This window comes from Manacus candei, unplaced genomic scaffold, assembly GCF_025592945.1.
Source record: "Manacus candei isolate 608988 ecotype Guabito, Panama unplaced genomic scaffold, ASM2559294v1 h1tg000041l, whole genome shotgun sequence".
NCBI classification, from domain to species: domain Eukaryota; kingdom Metazoa; phylum Chordata; class Aves; order Passeriformes; family Pipridae; genus Manacus; species Manacus candei.
Window position 1 is genome coordinate 3,437,354 of NW_026138089.1, and position 21,365 is coordinate 3,458,718.

A 21,365-nucleotide genomic window follows, 5' to 3' on the forward strand; every position below is an offset into this window, starting at 1 on the left:
CAAGCCTGACTCTAAAGAAAACAGGGGAAACAGATCTTTTTCCTAGTCTTACATTCATTTGGCTGTCTTCAAGGTGTCCACCTGGGTTCTGCCAAGGCTGAAGTTGTTGTTACAGCTTCCCAGCTGCTACCGCAGCAACTGTTGTTTATTTAAGCAAAGATACTGTGCATTCCTGGACACAGCTTCCTTTCTTCTGGTCAGAGAAGGGACGTATCCAGGGGAAAGTAAATGTTGCCAGCTGCGCTGCTGACTTTTTTTGCTAGTGAGCATGTAGCGTTTTGCTTCAGGGCAAAATATCTGGTTATCTTCTGCTAGGAAGAATGCTTCAGAATTATCTCTTTACTTGAAAATTAACATTCACTCAGTGGCATTTGCGGGTTTCGCACAGGGCATTTGGGGGTCACTGGGACTGGATGCTAAAGAGATGTTTCATGCAATGAAGCATACCCTGGGTTTGTGACCACAGACGTGCTAATGACCGTGCAGGTACCACAGGCAGCCTCCCAAGCCACAGTGCTCCCAGTGGTCCAAGCCTCATGGCTCCTGCAATATCCCTTCCCCTCCACATACTGTCACTGAAGCAAACCTTATGCCAAGTGCTGAAAACTTTTCAAGTACTCTTACTTTCCGGATGAGCTGCAAAAAGGAATCTGGCTGTAATATATTCAACTTGCACCACAAAGCAACAGTCCATATATTCATGAGACCACCCAACACACCAGTCAGCTTCCTGATACCAGGTTTGCACAGGCAATGTATAGTCGGAATACTCTCAGCAAAACCTACAGAATTGGCTTACATATCCCCACTGGGGTTCAACCACATGATAAAACCTTACAGTAATGAGCCTGTCGCTCTTAAGGGTGGAGGGGGCGGAGGAGGAAAGAGATGCTGCTTTATCTGTATTACTCCACATCACAGATGCTGACAGAATTATTGATTTAGAACTCACAGCTCCAAAAAGACTCAGTAATGTAATCTTTTTAAGTTGTGTTTTTTTTTTTTTCTTTTTTCTCTCAGAAGTGATGTTTTCAATAGGCCCCTTAGATATGGGCTCTTTGGGGACGTTGTTAAACTCGCTGCTGCTAAACCACAGTCCCAGCCTTCGGTTTGTTCCACACAACTCTCACGGTCTACTGTCTCTTGGAAGAGCCCATAGCTGTTAAGGTCTATTGCTTTACAGGTACTCTAGGAAGATTGAGGGATTAAGTTATACATTATGTAAAACTACCCACTAATCCTCTTAGTGTGCATTACCAGTGAATGGCCTGAAATAGGCTCTCACTAAAAGAGCCCTAACATTCACTTTCTTGATGACATTTTAGTATTTGAGGTTTGTATCATGGATTTTGGTGCTGAAATATTCAGTACACCATCTTCTATCTGCTGCTAGATCCACTCACATGTCCTCGTAGAGTGCTAAAAAAATTGCAGTTGGTAAAGCAGATTACATGTTTAACTAGTAGCGAGACATGTATAAAATAGAATTATATATTTTCTAGAGTGACAGAGTCACCTGGATTTTTTGTTCTTTTTTTTTTATTTTTTTGTTCTTTTTTTTTTCTTTTTTGTTTTTATAAGAAAAAGAAACAGCTATAAAACCATGATTAAAAATGTTACAAGGGATGATTTCCATTTTAAAATAATGATATTTTTAGAAAAAAAAAAGAAGTGATTTATAACATAAAAGTGTTTGGAAAGCATTTGGTTGCTGTGTACTGCCTTCTTTCCCAGTACAGTTTGCTATCTTTTATATAGTCTTGCATAAATGTTTAGATTAGGGGAGAAAAGAAAAATTAAATGTGATGGCTAAGACTTATAAGAGCTGACTCACTGACTTGAGTTATTGCTGTGCAGAAAGTTTGTAAAGCCTTTACATCCAGCGAACATTTAGTGCTACTTCAGCCTTGACAGTTGACCTTTCAATATGATTTGGTTTAACCACAATAATTGCAGCATCTGCAGTACAGGCGATGCAGATGACTGCTTAGGAACCCAATTGCTCTCATTAGATCTTACTTCATGCATCTAAAATTCAACTCCCCTTTGCATGTGTGTGAAAATTGAGCAAGGTACAATCCCCTGGCTCTTTTCTTTTTTTTTAATTTATTTTTGATTTCTCCCATAATTTTGAATATTCCTGGATTTAGCTTAGAGGAGGGAGGGAAAACTTCCAAACTCCTTCCTCTCCCCAGATATTTAGTCAGTACTGGTTTCTTTTCCTTTTTTTTTTTTTTTTTTTTGTTTTGTTTTGTTTTCAGTAAGACCTCGTGTAAAAAAGCAACCAACAAATCAAGTTAGACTGTTGTAATTTGGTCAACCACTCGGGTGCTATCCATATCCACCATTTCAACACACTCTATTTCCTCACGGTTTTCAGGATTCTTCTTTTCTTTCCTCTTCTTCTTGGAGGGTGGCAGGAAAGTCAGTATCACAGGTAAAATGGCAAAGCAGTGAAAGAAGGTGACTAATGCTATTAAAAACAAGCACCTGAACAGTGTACGGGTCAGATTTGAAGGCACAGCTGCAAGAGGAATCAGACCAACAATATAGCAGAGGTAGCTCTGCAAAATAGCTACCCCATGCACTTCCAGGGCATTTTTCACCCATTTAGTTCTTGTGAGCTCTTTGCCCAGGACAAAGGTTGATAACAGTGGAGCACAGTTGTCAATTGTATAATTAATTCCGTAAATTAAGCACAACACAGAAATACAATCTAGTTCCACTTTCCACAAGGTCATAAAACCTATAACTCCAAATTCAACCGAGGCAACAGTTAGAGTGAGCCAGACATTGATCAGAGAGTCTGCGACCAGGAATGCAGAGAAGAAGAGCAGAAATAAAGCACTAATGCAGGAGTTTTGTAAGGGGGCTCCCACTGAAGAGGCATAACGATCCATGTACACAAATGATGGATTGAAAACGATGAATTTCACCTTGGAGGTGAGAGAGAGCTTCCTCAGGGTCTCCAGGAGGTCATAAAGTTCTTCCCTCTTGGTTTCCATTGTCTTTGCCACCAAGAACATCCTGGAGGCCACAACATCAACTTCATTGTTGTATTTCTTGGAGAAGATGATATCCTCTGAAAAATGGGCAAACTGAGGGGTCTTCAGGAAGGAGTTCCTCAACATATCAGTGAAATTCTTCTTGGGCAATCCGGTAGATATGTTGAGTTTCCTAAGGTAATTTAAGTAGCTTTCGAACCAAGATATCCTCACAAAGCCCTTGGTATACTCCAGCACGTCCTCCTGGACACTGGTGTTCCAGTACTCGATTGACTCGTAGATGTAGAACCCAATCACTGGGCTGTAGTTACTGAAATACTTCTGCTGGGCAGCTGTATACTCGATGGTTCGTGTCGCAGTCGCTACGATGTTGCTCAGCTCTGACCCTTCACTGACCTGCAGGTAGCCCATTAAGGCAAAGGAAATATAAACAAGGTAAAAGAGAACTACAAAAGGCTTGACATAAGTGTTTGTTATCCAGTCACAATAATAGCGTTTCAGGAACCACACCAAAAGATGACTCTCGTAAGTGTTCGTTTCCTCTGAATCATCTGTGTCCTCACTGAATTTGGCTGTCAGAAGAAACCTATACCATGCAGGCTTCTCTTGCAATACCTCTGGCTTTGGTACCTTTCTGCAGAAGATACTATGCTGGTAGTTGTTTTCTATGTAGCCAGTAAACACCAGGCTGGAACCATAAAAGGAGAGTACATAGAGGTAGTTGAAGAAAATTGCAATACAGGAATTGCAGCAGAAAATCCTGGCTGCTTCAATGTTAGTGAAGGGACTGGCACCTATTCCAAAAGTGACCAGGTACATGGCAGTGGTGAGAGAAAACGAGAGCATGGAGTCTGCAAATACGGCTGCAGTCCTCTCTTTAACGTGTTGGTCTTCTCTAGTTTTTCTCCAGGAGGACAACATTTCAAAAGTCCCATATAACCCATGACCTACAATAGAGAACAAAGTGAGTGTTTAAAGTACTTGAATCAACACGTGGAAAAATGTAATGTGGACATGCTGAAAACTCAAAGATGACACAGCCATTACCCGTGCTTGAAGGAAATGTCCTGCAGAAGAGAGAAATGATTATGGAGGTGTGAGCCACAGGAGTGCATTTGCTACCTGACTAGGAAGCCTTACTGCCAGAGCTTGAGAGTTCTACATCACTGAGATTCATGGGTTAAAGAAAAACGATTCTTTTTTCTGGTTGGCTGTTTCATTTCATTATTTCGGAGTGCCTGTGATGGAAGGTGCTTTCAAATTAGTTTTTCCTGGTGATGGTATCTGACCTGTGGTGAAAACAAACAACTACAACCTGAAGTGCCTATGCAGGAAGCAGAGCAGTAGTTGGCTGCTTTGTAGAAAATCTGTAAAAAATGGAAATTCCATATAAGCTGAAAATTGTCAATTAAATTAGTCACTGATTTGTCCACGTCCTGTACAAATTTTCTGTCAGGAAAAAGAAATCCTAGAAGCAGGACAAAGAAAGCACAAATAAATTTTAGAGATGCAGAGTGGTAGAGCTGATACAGAGCTGCTTAAGGCATTGGTCTTCTTTATATATCTAAGGGCTTGTAAAAACAAATACAGCCATATTTTCCTTGGCAATGCCTACATTTGATAATGTATTTAATTGACTCTTAAAATGGATATACCATTCACGAAAGGAGATTAAGATCTGCTGACCTAAAATCTTGTGTTTAACCCCCAAGTGCAGGTAAATCAGGAAAAGTACATGGTTTTATCTTAATCCTTGGTTAGTTGTCTTCCTCTTAGAGTTTCTATTTTGTGACTGATAATCAAGATGCACTTGGAGGACATAGACATCTGCTCTTTCATAGTAGACCTGAGCTGGGAACTCAGCCATTGACCAGCTACCAGGTGAGAGGGGCTGAGGTAAAAGTAGGCTGATGATTTACAGAGATGAACAGAATATAGTCTTCGTAGCACACCTAAAATGTAAGACTGTAATATTTTCTCATAATAATTCGTATTAAGTTCATCTTTACTTAACAGACTCCTTCTATCTAATCCAACCCTCTTTGCTGCCTTTTAATTCCTCCTCCTCGTTCTTTTGCATATTTTACTGTCACCTGTCTACCTCTCTGGTCTGCTCTTAGATTATCTTCAGAAATTCCCAACAGCTGTGTTTTGCTCTTACCCATCTTCCCTCATAATCAGTGCTAAATTAGTTGCTGATAACAGTGAAGTGTAATCACTGGACTTTTGAAATTGATGCTCCAGTCAAGCAGGTCAAGGTAATTCACAGATCTCTCTTAGAATTTCAGGCTGTCTGCAGAGTACCAAAAGTGCTGTATCAGCTCTGTTCTCTCCACCTGTAGACAATTATCACTTCTGCTACAAGGGCTATAAATAGCTGTCAAGAAACCTCAAATGAATCAGGTATTCTGGGAACTGGAAGACCATGGGATATATAAGGGGGTTGGAACTAGTTGATCTTGAATGTGCCTTCCAACCCAAGACATTCTAGGGGTCTATGATCATGTTTATTCTTAAATGCATCATATAGGCTAAATATTTAATTAACTTCACAAAATAACCCTTTTGTGGTCAGCACCTTTAACTGGAGAGGCAGTTGTAGCTGATTCACTCCATCCTTCCTGAAATCCAGATTTTAACAGATGACAGAGCTGGCACTCTGTTAATGCTGAAAAGAATAGGTATTTTATAAAGAATTCACAATACAGAGCTCACGAGATAACAGGACAGCTGATGTATCTCCTTATCACCGGGTAACAAAGCCCGCACTCTCATGTATATCAGATATTTTACCTATTTTGTTATTTAGAGTCACGGCATGGACCTTGAATGTCCAATTTGTAGCAATATTACGGTTCTGGTTTTGGCATTCATCTTAATTTTCCCAAACAATGTTTTACAGCTGCTTTCAGAGGCCAGGTCGAGACTGTCAATTTGATAACTAGCACTGTGCCCCCTCTTAAAGCTAATGGGGAATACTGGAACTCCCCAGACATAAAATCAAGCAAAAAGCACAATCAGTGACTGGCACCCCGTTGCTAATTATGCTTCAAATAGTTATGTTCTAGGCTCAGTAGGGAAAGCTATTAAGCTTGCTTTCAGTGTGTTCTTTGTAAAGACAGACTGACCTTTATTTAAATGTAACTGATCACTTGCCAAAGCAGGGAGTGAGAGGTTTAATCCATTTATGGCTCCCATAAGTCCTGCAGACAGGCTTCTCTGAGAATTTCACATGGCATCATATGCATTAGCTTTGAGTGAGCAAAACAGAATAAAATGAGGTCATTGAATATTACAAATTACTTCCATCATGAGCTTTAGCTATAGCATGCTTTTGTAAAAAAAAAACATTTCAACGTTAATAGGCTCTTGCCTAAAAATACTCAAATAGTCATATTAATTTGGAAAGCCTTTGATTCTGCAATGAGAGAAAGAAATTAGAGCTAGTTAAATATGATGCTAAACATGACTTTTTAACAGGTATAAGATTTTGGATAATGTCTGATAACATGATTTCCAATATCACACACTTTCTTTAAGTAGGAAACATAAAACCACACTTTCCTGATATATAGTTTTCAAGACTACCCTAAAATGGAATCTGATTTAGAGAACTGCTCAAGTAAATGCATGAAGAGGCGTCACCACATGTGCTCCACAAAGCCAAGAGAAAAATATTTGGATACTCTTCTATTTTAGGATAGGTTCCTTTTGTTGTTTGCTACACAATCTGTGGGCTAGGAATGGGTATTTTCCTTCAATTGTACAGTTTGTGATTTCTCTGTCCACTTGTATAATAGCTACAGAATTATCATTTACCTTTAGGAGGATATGCCTAAATGAAAGTTGCACACTTTTTGCATCAGCGGCACTACTGACCTGACCAGTATCCTCTGAGAACAAAATTAGGCTGCAATTCATGCACAAACCAGGCATGGCAGTCAAACGATTAGCTGTATTTAGCTAGGATGGGATTTACTTAATTTACTCCTCTAAATATTGAGTGTAAACACAACTTGGAGTAGCAATCTCCAACACTGTCTAACTCACTGATGCTCATGTAAGTCTAACCCACTGAGATTAGAGCAGATACCTCCATGGAAGCATTTTGTGAGAATTTTTTTCACTTTTCTGCTATTTCAAAGTTTCCATTTTTTGCATTCATAACCAATTTGCAGCAATTACCTCTATTTCTCCAACTGATGCTATGTCTGCTCTACATAATATTAATGAGAAGGCGGCAATTTTTTCCTTGTAAATAAATTCTGCAATTGCTTTAACTGATTTTCTCTTTTTAATAGAGATTTAGCCACAAATCTGCAATCATTTAGAGCAATTTGTTCATTATTCACGGTCATTCAGTAAATAATAAATATGATCTCAAACAGCTAATGGGCTACTGGAGATCTTTTCCTGTTGACATTTACTTTTATGATTCACTGGTCATGCCCTACAGTCAGGCTGCACAACCATGAGCTAACAAGGAGTACACAGAAAGACAGGGTATTTTTAAGAAAAAGGGGTTCTGAAGGGGCAAAGGAAAATGTAAAAGGGATAGGAGAAAGGTATTGGATAAAATGGGGATCAAACGTTTTTCCTTATTCTCTTTTTCTGCTACCTAGCATTTAGGAGATACTCCTACCATGTCTTGGATGACTGGGAACAGACGTTCTGGCTTTTGTAGTCAAAGAAAATAAAGAAGATAGTTACTGTTAATTCCGAGGAGCTTACAGTTTTTACATGCTGAGGTGGGCTACCTTTAACTTTAGAACTTAATAATAATACCACCAACTAAACCAATCACTTGGGCCTAGCTTAAACACAGTACTTTTATGAGTAGCCTGAAAATGCTATAAAAAGTTTCATTTTCCTCCTTCAGAATCAAGCCTTGCAATTACACATGCTCTGCAAAATCAATGCAGAGCATGCACGAGAAAAAAAATGCCCTTGCAGAAAGTTGTGAAAACTAAAGCAACATTTCCTCTTCTTTAAAATTATCAAATTATTTACCTAATTTTAAAATACTACTTAGGTGCAGGCACTGAAGTTATTCTTTTTAGTACCATTTTAAAACCTCAAAAAAGAAATGCATCCTTTCCGGTTAAGTGGTTGCTCAAGGGGTCTTTACAAATGGGCATCGGCAGCCCAGGCTTAATGTTGGCTCTGCTCCTGACTGGCAAACTGCAAGACCAAAGCAGAGAGAGGTGAAGGGATTTAAGCAGCCCCAGAGCGTGTGAGAGGGCAGTAAAGTGACCTCCTGGTCACTGCAGTCAAAGACCAGTTCTCTATTCATTTGGCTTAACTGCTTCCCTGAAATAAGGGCTGTTGCCTGCTTTTTTGTTTAAAGATTATGGGATATGTTCGATTTTGCACTAACATTATGTCAAGTTTTGATCTCGTGAAGATTAGGTTTGCATATTCAAACAGACTTCTGTAAGAGAAACTAAGGTGAATGGCTGAGAACAATGTTTTGGTTCCTCTTTTTGCAGTTTTACCTACCTGTGAAACTAGAGAGTAATAGTACACTCTAGGTCTTGGGGTTTTTTTCCTTACTGTTTTGAAGGTTGTATGTCTCTATATGTGCTTGATACTTGAGTAAAATCTCTCTGAATAAAGCACCACTTACAGGTTGTGAAGTTCCAGCCTTCTGTGTGGAAGGTTGCATTACAGGGGTAATCAATTTTATTAATCCCATTTTAACGCAGAGGTGCACAAAATGCTAATAAAGATTGATCTCCACCTCAGTGAGGCTGAAGGCTGCACCAGTACATATGTTGCCCATTAACTGCCAGAATTAAGGCCAATAAAGTATCAAACTGTCTTCCTAAGGGGGCAGACTTCTCTAGTGGCAGAGCTGAGTTAGGGGGTGTTTCTCCCTTCTCAGGCATTAGTTCCCCTCTCTTACTAAAGTTTGCTGCTCCCACGTGGCTACTAACTAAAGGAATGGTTGGGATTAGAAAGCAGCCTTTGTTTTGTGTGTGGTTTTTTTGTTTGGTTTTTTTTGTTTGTTTTGTTGTTGCTGTTGTTTTGTGTTTTGATTTTGTTGTTGTTGTGGGTTTTTTGTTTTGTTTTGGTTTTTTTTGGTGTGATTTCTTTTTTTTTTTTGAGGGTTACTTTTAAACTGAAATCTTTTCCTGATGCTGATGGCACAAAAGACTGGCTGAAATGGGGAATGAGTCATGGTAGGATATATGGGAGCCTTGTAATCTGGGTAGGCAAAAATTTGAAGTGGAAGCATGCTCTAATGGAATTATGGAGGTTAGGTATGGATTTTGATTTAAGGTTTTTGCTTGTATTGTAATGGATGCATCCTTGTAAGCTATCAGTTCATCTGGACAAATGTTGTCCTACTTAGGTTGATTTAAGCATGAAATCACCCCACTGAATAGGAATACTTGTCTGCAAGAGGAATTTAGTGTGCTGTGAAAAAGGGTGTGAAGGTACAGAGGGCAAACTATGTTGCACCAGCTTTCTTCGTGGGTATCTGTGAAGCACAGCTTGATTCACATTCAAAGTGCAGTGAAATATCATCTGCAGAGACAAACACTGGATGAATTAACATGAAATAGCTAGGATGCTGTAAATTCATATCCCAGCTTGCTGCCAATGCAGGCAAGGTCTCAAGAACTCCACTTGTTCAAAAATAGTACGTGGGAGATCAGAATATATCATATCGCAGGAATGCCCTTTCCAAAATGGTACCTGCAATAACATATGATATAATGAAGGTGCAATGAATTTTCCTAGCTGACAGTATTAAAAATAACAATGTACACTGCTCAACTCTAGGACTGCTTTCCACAGTAATGTCAACAAAGAAGCTGAGATAATTTCCCCCTGCTGACTTATTTTTTCCAGCTAGATCAGTGAGCTCATCAGCTCCCATCTTCTGACAAGCCAAGTGAAACTACTAATCCAGACTCCCTTTGTCACAGGAGTTGCAATCAACCAGTTGTTGACTGAATACCCAACCTGCCTCATGTGGCCTCTCCCAGCAGGCACAATTTCAACTTGGAACATATAGCAGGTTCAAAGTGCTACTGAATATGACAGGCAGAGCAAGAATATTTGCATCCAGCTGAAGCAAACATCTGGCTTCATACCCTGTTCTCACTAAAATAAAATAATGATCCTTCAGCATACATACAGAATCAGCACCAAGCCTAATTTAGATAACACTTTTCACCGAGTGGGTAACAATTTACTGGCACGGGTTGAGCCGACCAGTTAAACCGTCATTACCATGCTGGTGCAACAAACTGGGTGTTACTCTAAGCAATGCCCACCTTTGTAGTCCATAAGTGGTGCTGCAACACTACAGTTTTGCTGTGTGAATGTCAGACCTCAAAGAGGGTGCCTATCATAAGACATCCCACAGTGTGCAGACTTGTCTGTCCCAGACAGTTCTGCCAAGCTGAGAAAATGCACTGTGAATCCTACCTGCTTTTTCTACACTTGCCTAAGTGTTTCTGGGAGCCCAGTTCACAGTGTAAAGTCTATAGGACACTAGAGAGTCCTACAGGACACTAACATCCTCTAAGGTACTCATCTGATCAGTTGTGTTTCCAGGCAGCAGTGTTCATCTCAGGAGAATTGCAGCAAGGGGACTGCAGGCTGTAGACAGTTGAGTAGTCTTAAATGCATCATCATTTGCAAAGTGATTGAAGTCCCAGCCACCCAAGCACAGCCTGACTTCATTTCATCCTTCCAAGCACAGGTTCAAAGGCCAAGTAAACCTGAATGCTATGTGCAGGCATGGTACATGGATTAAGAAGAACACATGAAGAGCAATATGGGATGGGATGTAGTGGTATAAGCATTGGCTGTACATATTGCAATGTTTTATTTACCTCTTATCACACAGACCCTACATGTCTGTATTGTAGAATTACAGGTAGGACAACATACCTCAAAAATATGACAATACTACTGAGTAGGTTCAGTATTTGCAATTATTGTTTGAAAGACGAATAAATTTTACACATAGGTACTAAGGTGTACTACAGCTGCAAGTGTTAACATCTGACTTGGGATCTTCCCAAAAGAGAAACATACTGAAATTAAGTATGTCAGTCTTTTATGCATCTAGACGTGATACCATTAGAACAATCTCTGGTTTTGCTTTACATTTGAGTATTAGCCATTCACCCTCAAGCATCAGGCTGATCTCTTCAACCTGTTTACAACAGCACTGGCCATTCCAGTCAGAAAGCCCCAGGCACGCCCATGTATTCTTCAACTTATTACCAGCATCAAACACACAGTGAATTGGCACAGTCACACCAGATAAAAATCTGCCTCAGTCTCTGGAGAGAGTTGTGTTTTGTGCTGTATTCACTTGGCAACAAAATAAGAGAAACCAAAATGTTTATTAATATGCACTCAGTATCTGCTGTGTTTCACAGCTGTGGGTGGCTGTGCCCACAGAAGCGCACCGCTGAAGAGAAAGTGTCCCCGTGCAACACAGTGTATTGGCTGGTGCACGCAGAGAACAAATCTTCAGCTGGTGCTCAGTGCTTCACACTGCGAGACCACAATGATATTTTCAGTCATAGATCCTGTAGAAAGACTCTCTGGGCCATTAAGCCCATGCTCAAATTGCTTAATGCACAGTCAGGAAAATGGGGTGCGTCTGGAAATCCAGCACAAGGTTAATGCCTCATTTAGGTCTTGTGTAGCACTCCCAAGCACAGCTCAAAAGGGTGCTAAGTTCCTCATAAGACGTGTATGGATCTGCTGCACCAGAGTGATTTTGATCCCAGTCTTCTGGCAATGAATATCTGCCATAATATCCTACATTTTCTACATTTCTAAACTTAACTTTTGAAAATGCAGCACAGGATCAACTCTCTGTTCTCCTGTGAAAGTCTGTTTTGGTCAGGCGTAGCCCTTTCTGCGTTATACTGCAAAGTACACACTTGCACAAAGAAGGCACTGACAAAAAGAAACCACCCTCACGTTCTAGGTCTCACCCTAAATGGTCGGGACACAGTCAGTGATGCATGAGGTACATGATGCACCCCACCTATAAGCTCCCCAACACTATTTTTTGATGTGGCAAACAAGCAACAATGAGCCAATGTTTAGAAAATGGTACAAGTCACAAGCTATTTTTAAAAGCATGATCTACATATTAGTATTGAAATGAAAATCATTCTATATATAAATCCCTAGCTTTGAAGAAATACATACACACATATGCTCCTATAATTTCTACCTATATAAGGGGAAAAGAAACAAAACCAATGAGAAGTTTTTTAATTAAGTAGAATTAAGCCTCATTACTCATAGTCCTAGACTTCACCAAAATCCCTAATCAGCAATGGTGGTAACATAGTTCACCACTTTTTGTTTTTTGAGTATATGCATTTTTAAGCTATTCGTTATGAAAAAAATCTGACTACTTAATATTTTTAAAGCATACCAAACTGTTTAAATGAACAGTTGCTTATAATAATGATTATATGTGTAATTCAGCAGTTATGTGGTTAATCCTGGACAGTCCCATTGATTTCAATAGAATAAAAAGTACTGATTTAGGCTTTGGGAAAATGCTGGATTTTTTTTCTTGTATCACCCTTATTTACTATTGAACCAACGTAATATTTGCAATTTTCTTGTTACAGTGATAGCAAGAATGTCAGATAAACACATTTCAAAACCAGAAATGTATTTGAGAGAAAACCTGAGTGGTTCTTATATTTTCAGAAAGACAGATAAGCAAACTAAGTTTTGGTTCAAAATCTACTTTTATATATAAAGCGAATATTTAATTCCACTTAAGAATCAGCAAAGGCTTGTTTTGGCGTTTAAATAGCAGGCTGTCACCTCTGTTTAAGTGTGTGACTTGCTTTCCTCTGTTTTCACAAAAGATATGGCAAAAGTTAAAAGTCATATTTCATTCAGTGCAACAGAAGGAGCTGAGCGTTAGTATAATTTGGTTTTAGCTGCTGGAATAGTTATGTCTGCATAGGACACTCATCTGCTGACTACCCAGACCTTGTGCAGGTCTGAACCGAAAGCATTTGAGCCAAACCTGTGCTGTATGTGCAACCCCATGCTTCTGGGGCAAACAGCAGGGGAGTGTCCGACTCTGGCTGGCCTTCAAAGGTCTCCTTGCCCCAAAGTCCCACACTCCTCCATCCTCTTTAACTCAGAACCATCAGAAAATTCTCCAGGAAGCACAGTGTGCTGTGTCTAAGCTGTTATTTGAAGAGACAGGGAGAAAGGCGCACGGAGGATGACAAGAAGAGGAGGGCAGGGATCTGCAGATGCTCACCACCACTGCTGGCATGGGGTGCAGACCCTGGGGTGTGTGGGGGTAGTGGGATGCACCAGGGATGCTGTACAGGAAGGGAGAGTCTGATGCCAGGATAGTAAAGGAATGACAGATATGGCTTGCAAGATGAATTCCTCCATGAGGTACCTCCAGCCTCTCTAGCCAAGGAGGTGGTTAGATCTGGAGTTAGTATGTTAAGTATCAATGGGTTCATCTCACATATGACATGCTATGACTCATATCAGCAGACAAAACTGCAAACTGATTTTCTTCATTTGAGTTTTTTGACAGATTTTATGCATGCGGTGTAAAAGAAGTATTTAAAAGTGAAAGCCTCCTGCAATCACCTGTGAAAGGTTGTTTACCAAGTTACAGACCAGCCAAGTGACATACAGCAAGCGACAGCTCCTGAAGATGGAGTAAGACTCAGTGAAGTACATCTGGGACGAAATCATGTTTTAAATCTGCTTTAAATTTCTAAGCCCACAAGCTAAAATATCATTTGCATCTAGGAGTGTTGTCCTAGTGGAATATGGGCCAGTGGAATATGGATTTGTTTACCACACTTCAAATTCCCTTTTTCTTGTGAGAAAGCTGCAACAAAAACATCTCAGGCATACCCTTAAATTCTCCTGTTTAAGTGATGTTTGTCACTGCTCTTACTCACAATATATAGATAAGCCATATGTGAAACACAATGTTCAGAAAGTTGAAAAAATTCAGCTAAAGCACATTCAACCTACTATTTAAAAAAAAAATAATTACAAATTTGGAACTCAGGCTTTCCACAAAGCATCTAGACATATTCCAATTTCATTTAATCCACTTCTGGATTAAATAGTCCTCTGCCAGAGATTTCATGACCTGAAAATGGCTGGCCCCCTCTCTGTCACACATGCCTCTGGGCTACTGGCTATTTGGGGAATGCCATTTAGTTGAAACCCAAAACATGTACCATCTCTCTCACAGATAAACCTAAAATGAAAAGTATCATCAGTTCCTGTCCCAGGTCTTCATTGACAGGTCCTGTACACAAAGTATACCACAAACATATACATACAAAGGGAGAGATAGCAAAAGGATTTTTTTCTCTAACCTCTGAACTTCCAGTATATTCTTATATATGTGAAAGTTTCTCTCGAGGGACTTCATTACTTGAAGAAAATCAGGATGCTAGTGCCAAACTCTCGGTACCTGTGACTGTTTGGGACATCTCTGACAAAGCTCTCCATTAAACCATTGCATGCACTGACTTCTCTGCAGTTAAAAGAATGCAGACAGTAAAAGTGTAACAGCTCTCTGTTCCTTTTTGCATAAATGATTTAAACATGCTGTATCACCTGTTTTCATATGACACAAGTGTATTTTGGAGCACCATCAGTTAAGGGGAAATGGCCATTCTTATTCAATGCCTGCACAGCACTTGGTTTCAATATTTAGCTGATCTCTGGACTGACTTACTACAGATAGAACTCCTCTTTTCCAAAAAGCATTGCAAATTATCTGAGTCATTGTCAGTCTTATGAAGCCAAGAAGCATACGTGTGCAAGGATTTCACTGGGCTTTGTGGTGGTGAGGGGGGAACATGGACACATGTTGGCTGTGTGTCACATGTGGTCAATGCATTTGCACTGCTCAGGAAAGGGCTAGTACAAGTGTCTAAAGTACTCTGCCACCACTTGCATTTCAAGCTTATTTCCTTCCCATGCAATAGTGGTTTCATAGTGTTTGGGCTCCTCAAGGGGCTTGGGAAATCATTCTTCAGGAGAACTGGAATGAGGGAGACCAGCACGTGAAGGTGATTAATCACCTCCTCTTTGGGCGGAAAACACTAACTGTGGTGAGAGGACTCACTGGCACATTGAGTGAAGGGTGGCCCAGGGGCTTCCTTCTGCTCTTCCATGTGAGGCACAGAAATGCTGGGTGATGCTTGAAGGACTGCAGAAGATGCATGGCTGCTTACAGACATCAGGAAGAGACTGAGGGACTGAGGACAGAAAAAGGAGAGGAAAAAGGCGTGATGAGGAAAGTGACATGCCTAGGATTCTGCTCGGGGTATATAAACCCAGACACTTTTATGCATTTCTTAGAAGAGGGATGAAAGGAACAAACCACAAAATGTTTTAGGACTGTAACTGAGCTCACAGGGTTGAACCGGGAAAGCTGAGCAGATGGAGTGACAAAAACCCAAGTGTACTTCCAGGGCACTCTCGGAGTGCTTTGGTAGTGTGAAAAAAGAAAAGGATGAGTGGTGGAAATCACTGGGAAATCTGAAACAGCTGACATACAACTGCAGGGTATAGTTGGGACCTATTTGAGAGCCAAGGAAGTTACTGAAGAATACGAGGGAAATGGTAGGAGCAATGGGCCTCACTGTGGCTGAGAAGAGAATCAGAGAGGAATTTAAAGGAAATCAAAACAAGATGGCAGAGGGGACCCACTGAGAGGAGAGGAGAACACAGGAGAAAAGATGAAGGAAGCTTAAGGAGACCAAAAGATGCTGAGAGTTGTGCTGGCATCAGGAAGGAGATGCTGTGGCCTGGAGCAGGAAGATGGGTGAGACCTGCTAGAGGAGGCTGCCAGAGATTGCAAAAGAGATGGATGAGATGGGAGAAAGGGACATGGGGGCAGCAAGCTGAGGGAACCAACTGAGGGAGGATGTCCTTCTTCCCAGCACGAAAAGACAGCAGAGGGGCAGTTGGAGAGGAAGAGTGAGAAAGCCTAGCTTAGGGAATAAAAAAACAGGGAGACTCGGTAAGCTTCACACTTTTATTAACCGACAGCAGGAAAAATACTATACAAACACTTGGGTGTGTGTGCTACCTCTGTGTGTGGACTGAAGGGCACTGGGGAGACCTGGGGAGGGGCTAGTTTTCTCTCTTTGAGACTAACTGTATGTAACCAATGTTGACTCTTCAGCTTTACTGAATATAGCAAACATTTGGATGCTTGATAGGGAGGATAATGAATGCTTTTCAGTGTATATATTTGGCATTATGTTGCAATTCCCTACCAGCATGTTCTTCCAGAAAACTAAAGAAGAATCCAAGACATGTGCCTTGCTGGCACTGAAGTGCAGCTCCAATGGGTTGCCTGTGTTGGCATGTGCTGGCCTGAGCACCCTCCTCCTCTCAGGGTTTTTGTGCCAGTTGTTAGCTGCCTGCTTGGTTTAACTGCCTGTTCCTTTCATGGTCTCTAACCTTCAGCAATCCTCTCACTTGCCCTTCTGTGCTTTTCACTCCATCATCAAACACACTGACCTCCCCTCTTCTTCTGCTTCCTAAATTTTTCCTTCTGACCTTCTTTCCCAGCTGTCTCTGACCTCACATCCCATCACCGCTACTCCAACTTTTTGCATCCGTAAAGCCCCTGTACAGGTATCCCAGCTCACTCCTCCACCAGCACTGCTCTCCCCCAGGCAAGCCATGTAGCAGGTGTGCGTCCGATAAATTTGTGTTTCTCAGAAACTATCAGAACTTCTCTGCATCTGTGAAGTGCTACTACGAGCGCTGGTACCTCCAGGTACTTCACAAAGTGTTCTGCACCTCACCTGCTCCTGTGCTTCCTCCTGACAACAGCCCTGTAACAGTCTCCTTCTCCCCCTTGACGTTCCTCCACCTGTGACTGAACCTCAGGAGGACCCTGCCTGGGTCGTGCCCGACATTTCCACCTGTTCCTTCCCAGTCATCCCTCCCTGGACCTCTCTGTTGACTGCCTTTGCTTCCTCTCTTCCCAAAGAGGGCATGCTGCCAGGGTGGGACGTGATGGGAGGACGCAAGGAGGTGGCAAGAAGTTTTGCTGAGTTTCACACAGGGCTGGCTATCATTTCCTTTTACAGCATGCTACAAGCTCAAGCCACTCTCATAACTTCTACCTGGTTTTCCCCTGCCAGCATCGGAGGCTAAATATAAGCTCATGGAGCTGGCCCTGTGTCCCTGCCCATATCTGGCAGCGCCTGGCATTCCACCGCGATTTCAGAGGGCCGATGCTTTTCACGAACTTGGCAGCTGAAGAGAGCCACTTCTCCCTGAATAAGCTGTATTTGTTTCTGAAGGAATAGGAAACACATTGCTAGTTTTCTCTTCAGTGCAAAAGGCTATGCTGCAATTTTCTTTTGAGTGCCTGTGTTCCACTCCACCTCCGGGAAAAAAAAAGTCACGCCAAAAACTTGTTCAGACAGTGCTGTTTGTTGTTCAATGGTTTGTTTGGTAACACTGTGGTTTTTTTTCAGGAAACTGGTATTTTTAAAAAACTGGCAGTTATTAAACAGTGTTTAATGCGTAAGGGAAACTTATGATGAATATGTTAGCATCTGTGCCAGACCAAACATCTGTAGTTTTTAACGAAGCAGGCAACAGGAAATCAGAATTTTAATTCTGTTTTTCAGCTGACATTAATAATCTGCTATTTTAAATTCAACTAAGTTGTAGAATTTATTTTTTTTGGTCCGTAGGGTCAAAAATGAATAGCCCTAGTTCAACAAAGTATTCCTATTCATGAACTAGACATGTGAGTAAACTTGTCCTTAAATTACTTGTTTACAAACTGATAAATGTAGATGGTAGTTTTAAAAAACCACGGAGGCATATACTAATTCAAAGTAAGTCCAGACAAATGGTGGGAGCCTGCCAATTTTCCAGGTTTTAGGCTTCACTTTCATGTTAGAAATACCTGTATAAATCCAGAGCTGAGGACTAACAGTTCCTAGTTTGACTTGACAAAATATCCCCAGAGAAAACAGTGGCTGCAGCCAGCCTGCCCTCCTCTGCTACCTCGCCCCTGGTACAGCCCCTTGGTGGGGGCTCAGGCCAGTCCCAGGTACTGTCTCCTGCCTGGCTCTCACAGCTCAACCTCCAGTCACCAAAGGGGACCTTTACTCTTTTGGTGCCTACTGGGGAAGGAGGTCTCTGGCAACATCTTTCCTGGCTTCTAATTTTTTCCACTCAGTTAGCAACCAGTGAGGGGAACAAAGAAACCTGCCACAACATAAAAATCATCACAGTAGTGACATACTCAGACTATGTAGAGACACCTTTTGTGAGTTGGGTTATCTGCCTTAATTAAAAAGTAAAGTAAATTAGAATAAACTACCATGAAGGTGATTAAAACCAAAGCATGAAGTGTGTAAACTCTTATGTCATATTTAACAGGCAGGGTAGGCAAAACATATTCCTGACTACACTTACACAGCCTGAGCTTAAGACTGCAATTTGGTAAGTCATGGCTATTCAATAATTTTAAATTGTCCTGTTGATGCAAAAGTTAAGAATTCAACATCTACAGAGGCTGGTACCTTTCACTACAGCTTTTTTGTTCTTGGAAATGGCTGATGTAGAAGGGATGTCACAGAAAACAGGATGAAGGAAAGCACCTTGACCGGACGTTTTTGCAGACATACTGCCTATATTATTAGAATGGGCTTGTGACTGGACGAACTATTCAGAAAGTAATTACTGAAAATATGAAAAAGTCGATAATTGCAAAACATTGCTGACCAACTTCAGTTAATACATCTTGGAAGGGCAATGATAGTCTCCAGATAAACTCAGTGAGGAGGAGAAACGGTGTGAGATAAACAAGCTATAATTCAGCAAGGACAAGGGCAAACTTCTACATGTTGTTTGGAATAAATGACTGTGAAAACAGGGTAGAAAATGACAGGAAGGATCTGTGAATTACCATGTGCCACCAACCAAATGCCAACCATTTCATACTGCTGAGAAAAAAAATGAACGTCATATGGCGATGTATGAACAGCAGTGCCACATGCAAGATGTGCAAAATCATCCTCCTACTCTGCTTGCTGCTGAAAGCCTCAGCCTGAATCCTGTGCCTAGATTTAGGCGCCACACTCCATGGAAGATGTGGAATGGCCAAAAGCAAGAAGATTGCTGGAAGTCTGGTTAGCACAGTCTGAGGAAACCTGGGATGAAATGGAAGAGGACCGGGCAAGTGAGAGTGGTCCCAAATTTGCAAAGAAAAAGAAAAGAAATTATTCACCAGACGCAGTGGATAAATAAGGAGGACAGCTGAGTTGCAAAAGGGGAATTCAGGTTAGACATGATGCAAATGCTGTAGTGGTAGTGCAGTGAAACACAGGAGGAAGCAGTCACAGAGGAAGACAAAGTGCATGGAGAAAAGTATCTGTTATGAAAGATGTAATCTTGTCCTGTGTCAGAGGGCAGATGATGTCTGGAGAGTGTCCCTCCACCTCCGCAATGCTGATGAAAAGTTAAAATTCCTCAGCTGCTATAAACTGGGAAAACTTCATTAATGATGTATGCCAGTAAAGGGGCCTTGCCTGAAATGTGTCCAGTGTAATCATTTTTTCTATCTAATTTTTGTTTCCAGCCCTGAGATTATGAGTAATAGATAGAGGGCTACATCGTTAGCCAGAAATCCTTTGGCTTTCTAAAGGTCAGTTAATCTATGATCTAATCTGATGGTCACTGAAATTAAATGGAAGCAGTTGAGCAGGCTATAATGGAGAGTGGTTAGTGTCTCTAGCCTTCAGTTACCTTGAGTTAAAATATCTTTTATAAGCGAAACAACATATAGGTATGAAATATATTTTGAAACGCGTGACGAATCTTTCTGCTGTACTGCAGCAACAAAAAGAAGGCAACCCTGCCTTTCTAGCTATCTGCCAGTTTAAAACAGTTCTCATTAAAAACTCCAAAATGCCTTCAGTCCCTTCTGTTCACCTGTTGATATTCCCATCCCTTGGCAGATTTTATGCAGCTGGGGAAGCAAACAAGATTCACCTGAACTTGGCTGCTCTATCTTGACTTGTTTCACAGTGAGAGCTGAGATGCCCTTTTAAGAGTGGAATACTTCAACCAAGCAAGACCAAAAAAAAAAAAAAAGAGAAAAAAAAAGGAAGAGAAAAGCAGAGCTGGCTATACAGCTCAGCACTTTAAGGAGTACTAAAATAGAAATGTGAAACTTTTCACAGTTATCTATAAGTCTCTGAGGTTTTCAAGTCTCAGCACCGTCATTGTTAGTAAATTAAAGATCTGAAAAGCTGTCCCAGTGAGCAGATGCTTTGATCCCTAAACAAAGGTAATATTTCATATTTTTGAGTAATTTTCCCCGTGTACTTTCATTTCATATGGCTGGACTTTAAACTGCTTTTCTGCTACTCTTGTAACATATCTGGAAATCCCCTCCCATGTAATGTTACATGTAAGATACACTGCTTAGTTTGAAGAACTGAATTTTATAATACATGCACAGGCATAAGAAACCAAAGACTCAGGTCAGAGAAACACCCTTCTTTTGACTCTGATTTTCTCATGCTGCATTTTCTCTAGATTACAATATAACTTAACTTTCATGGATGTCATCTGAAAATGAAAGTTCATGTAATGTAGCTGAATTCTCTCTGTCACTGAATATATTCTGTACATTAACTGGTAGTGTGATGCACTGAAGCATAGTCTTTAATTAAAGTGCAACAATACCACAGTGCAACAGTACTACAATACCTCCACGGCACAGGAACCTGGTGCTGGATATAAAAATAACTGTGTCATATCACTACACAATGTAACTAAGTCAGTGGAGACACTCACACTTGAAACCTGAAGTATTACTGAGCACTGATTTTCAGCTGGGGAAGCAGTGATGAAATCAATGCATGCATTATTCTCCACAAATGAATAATGGCATGAACAAGGACATATTAAACACCTACAGCGCACAGAGCTTTTCACACTGGTTATGAACCAAACACAAACAAAGAGGCTGTGAACTCTCCAGAGCTCTCATTTTGTCTCCCGTAAAGTCCTCCTGCCTGTTTGGGTACAATATGCAGCATCCCCACAAATGCCCTGGTCCCAACAGGAGAGGGCACTGACTTCAAGTTGGGAGCAAGATCACCCTTCTCTCCTCCTTTTCCTACCCTTGAAGAAAACAAAACAAACTGAAACCACTCCGTACTCCACAGTGAGTGAAGGTAATACCAAAGCCAGGGTGGTGAGGATGCCTCTGCTGACACAAGAGCCAGGGAGTAGCCAACACTGCTTCCTTCCATAACCCTCGGTCACGAGATGTGCTGGCACTGACACCCGTTCCTGACC

At 41.1% G+C, this 21,365-nt stretch overlaps 1 protein-coding gene across 1 annotated transcript in view; it reads right to left on the reverse strand.

Moving 5' to 3' along the window:
- Positions 1–2,193: 2,193 nt before the first annotated feature.
- Positions 2,194–21,365, reverse strand: part of PTCHD1 (patched domain containing 1) — a 34,117-nt gene continuing 14,945 nt past the window's right edge. The window contains exon 3 of the mRNA XM_051794859.1: positions 2,194–3,952. Within this exon, the coding sequence (XP_051650819.1) occupies positions 2,298–3,952 (1,655 nt within the window). The 3' untranslated portion in view covers positions 2,194–2,297. The remainder of the gene's footprint in view (positions 3,953–21,365) is intronic.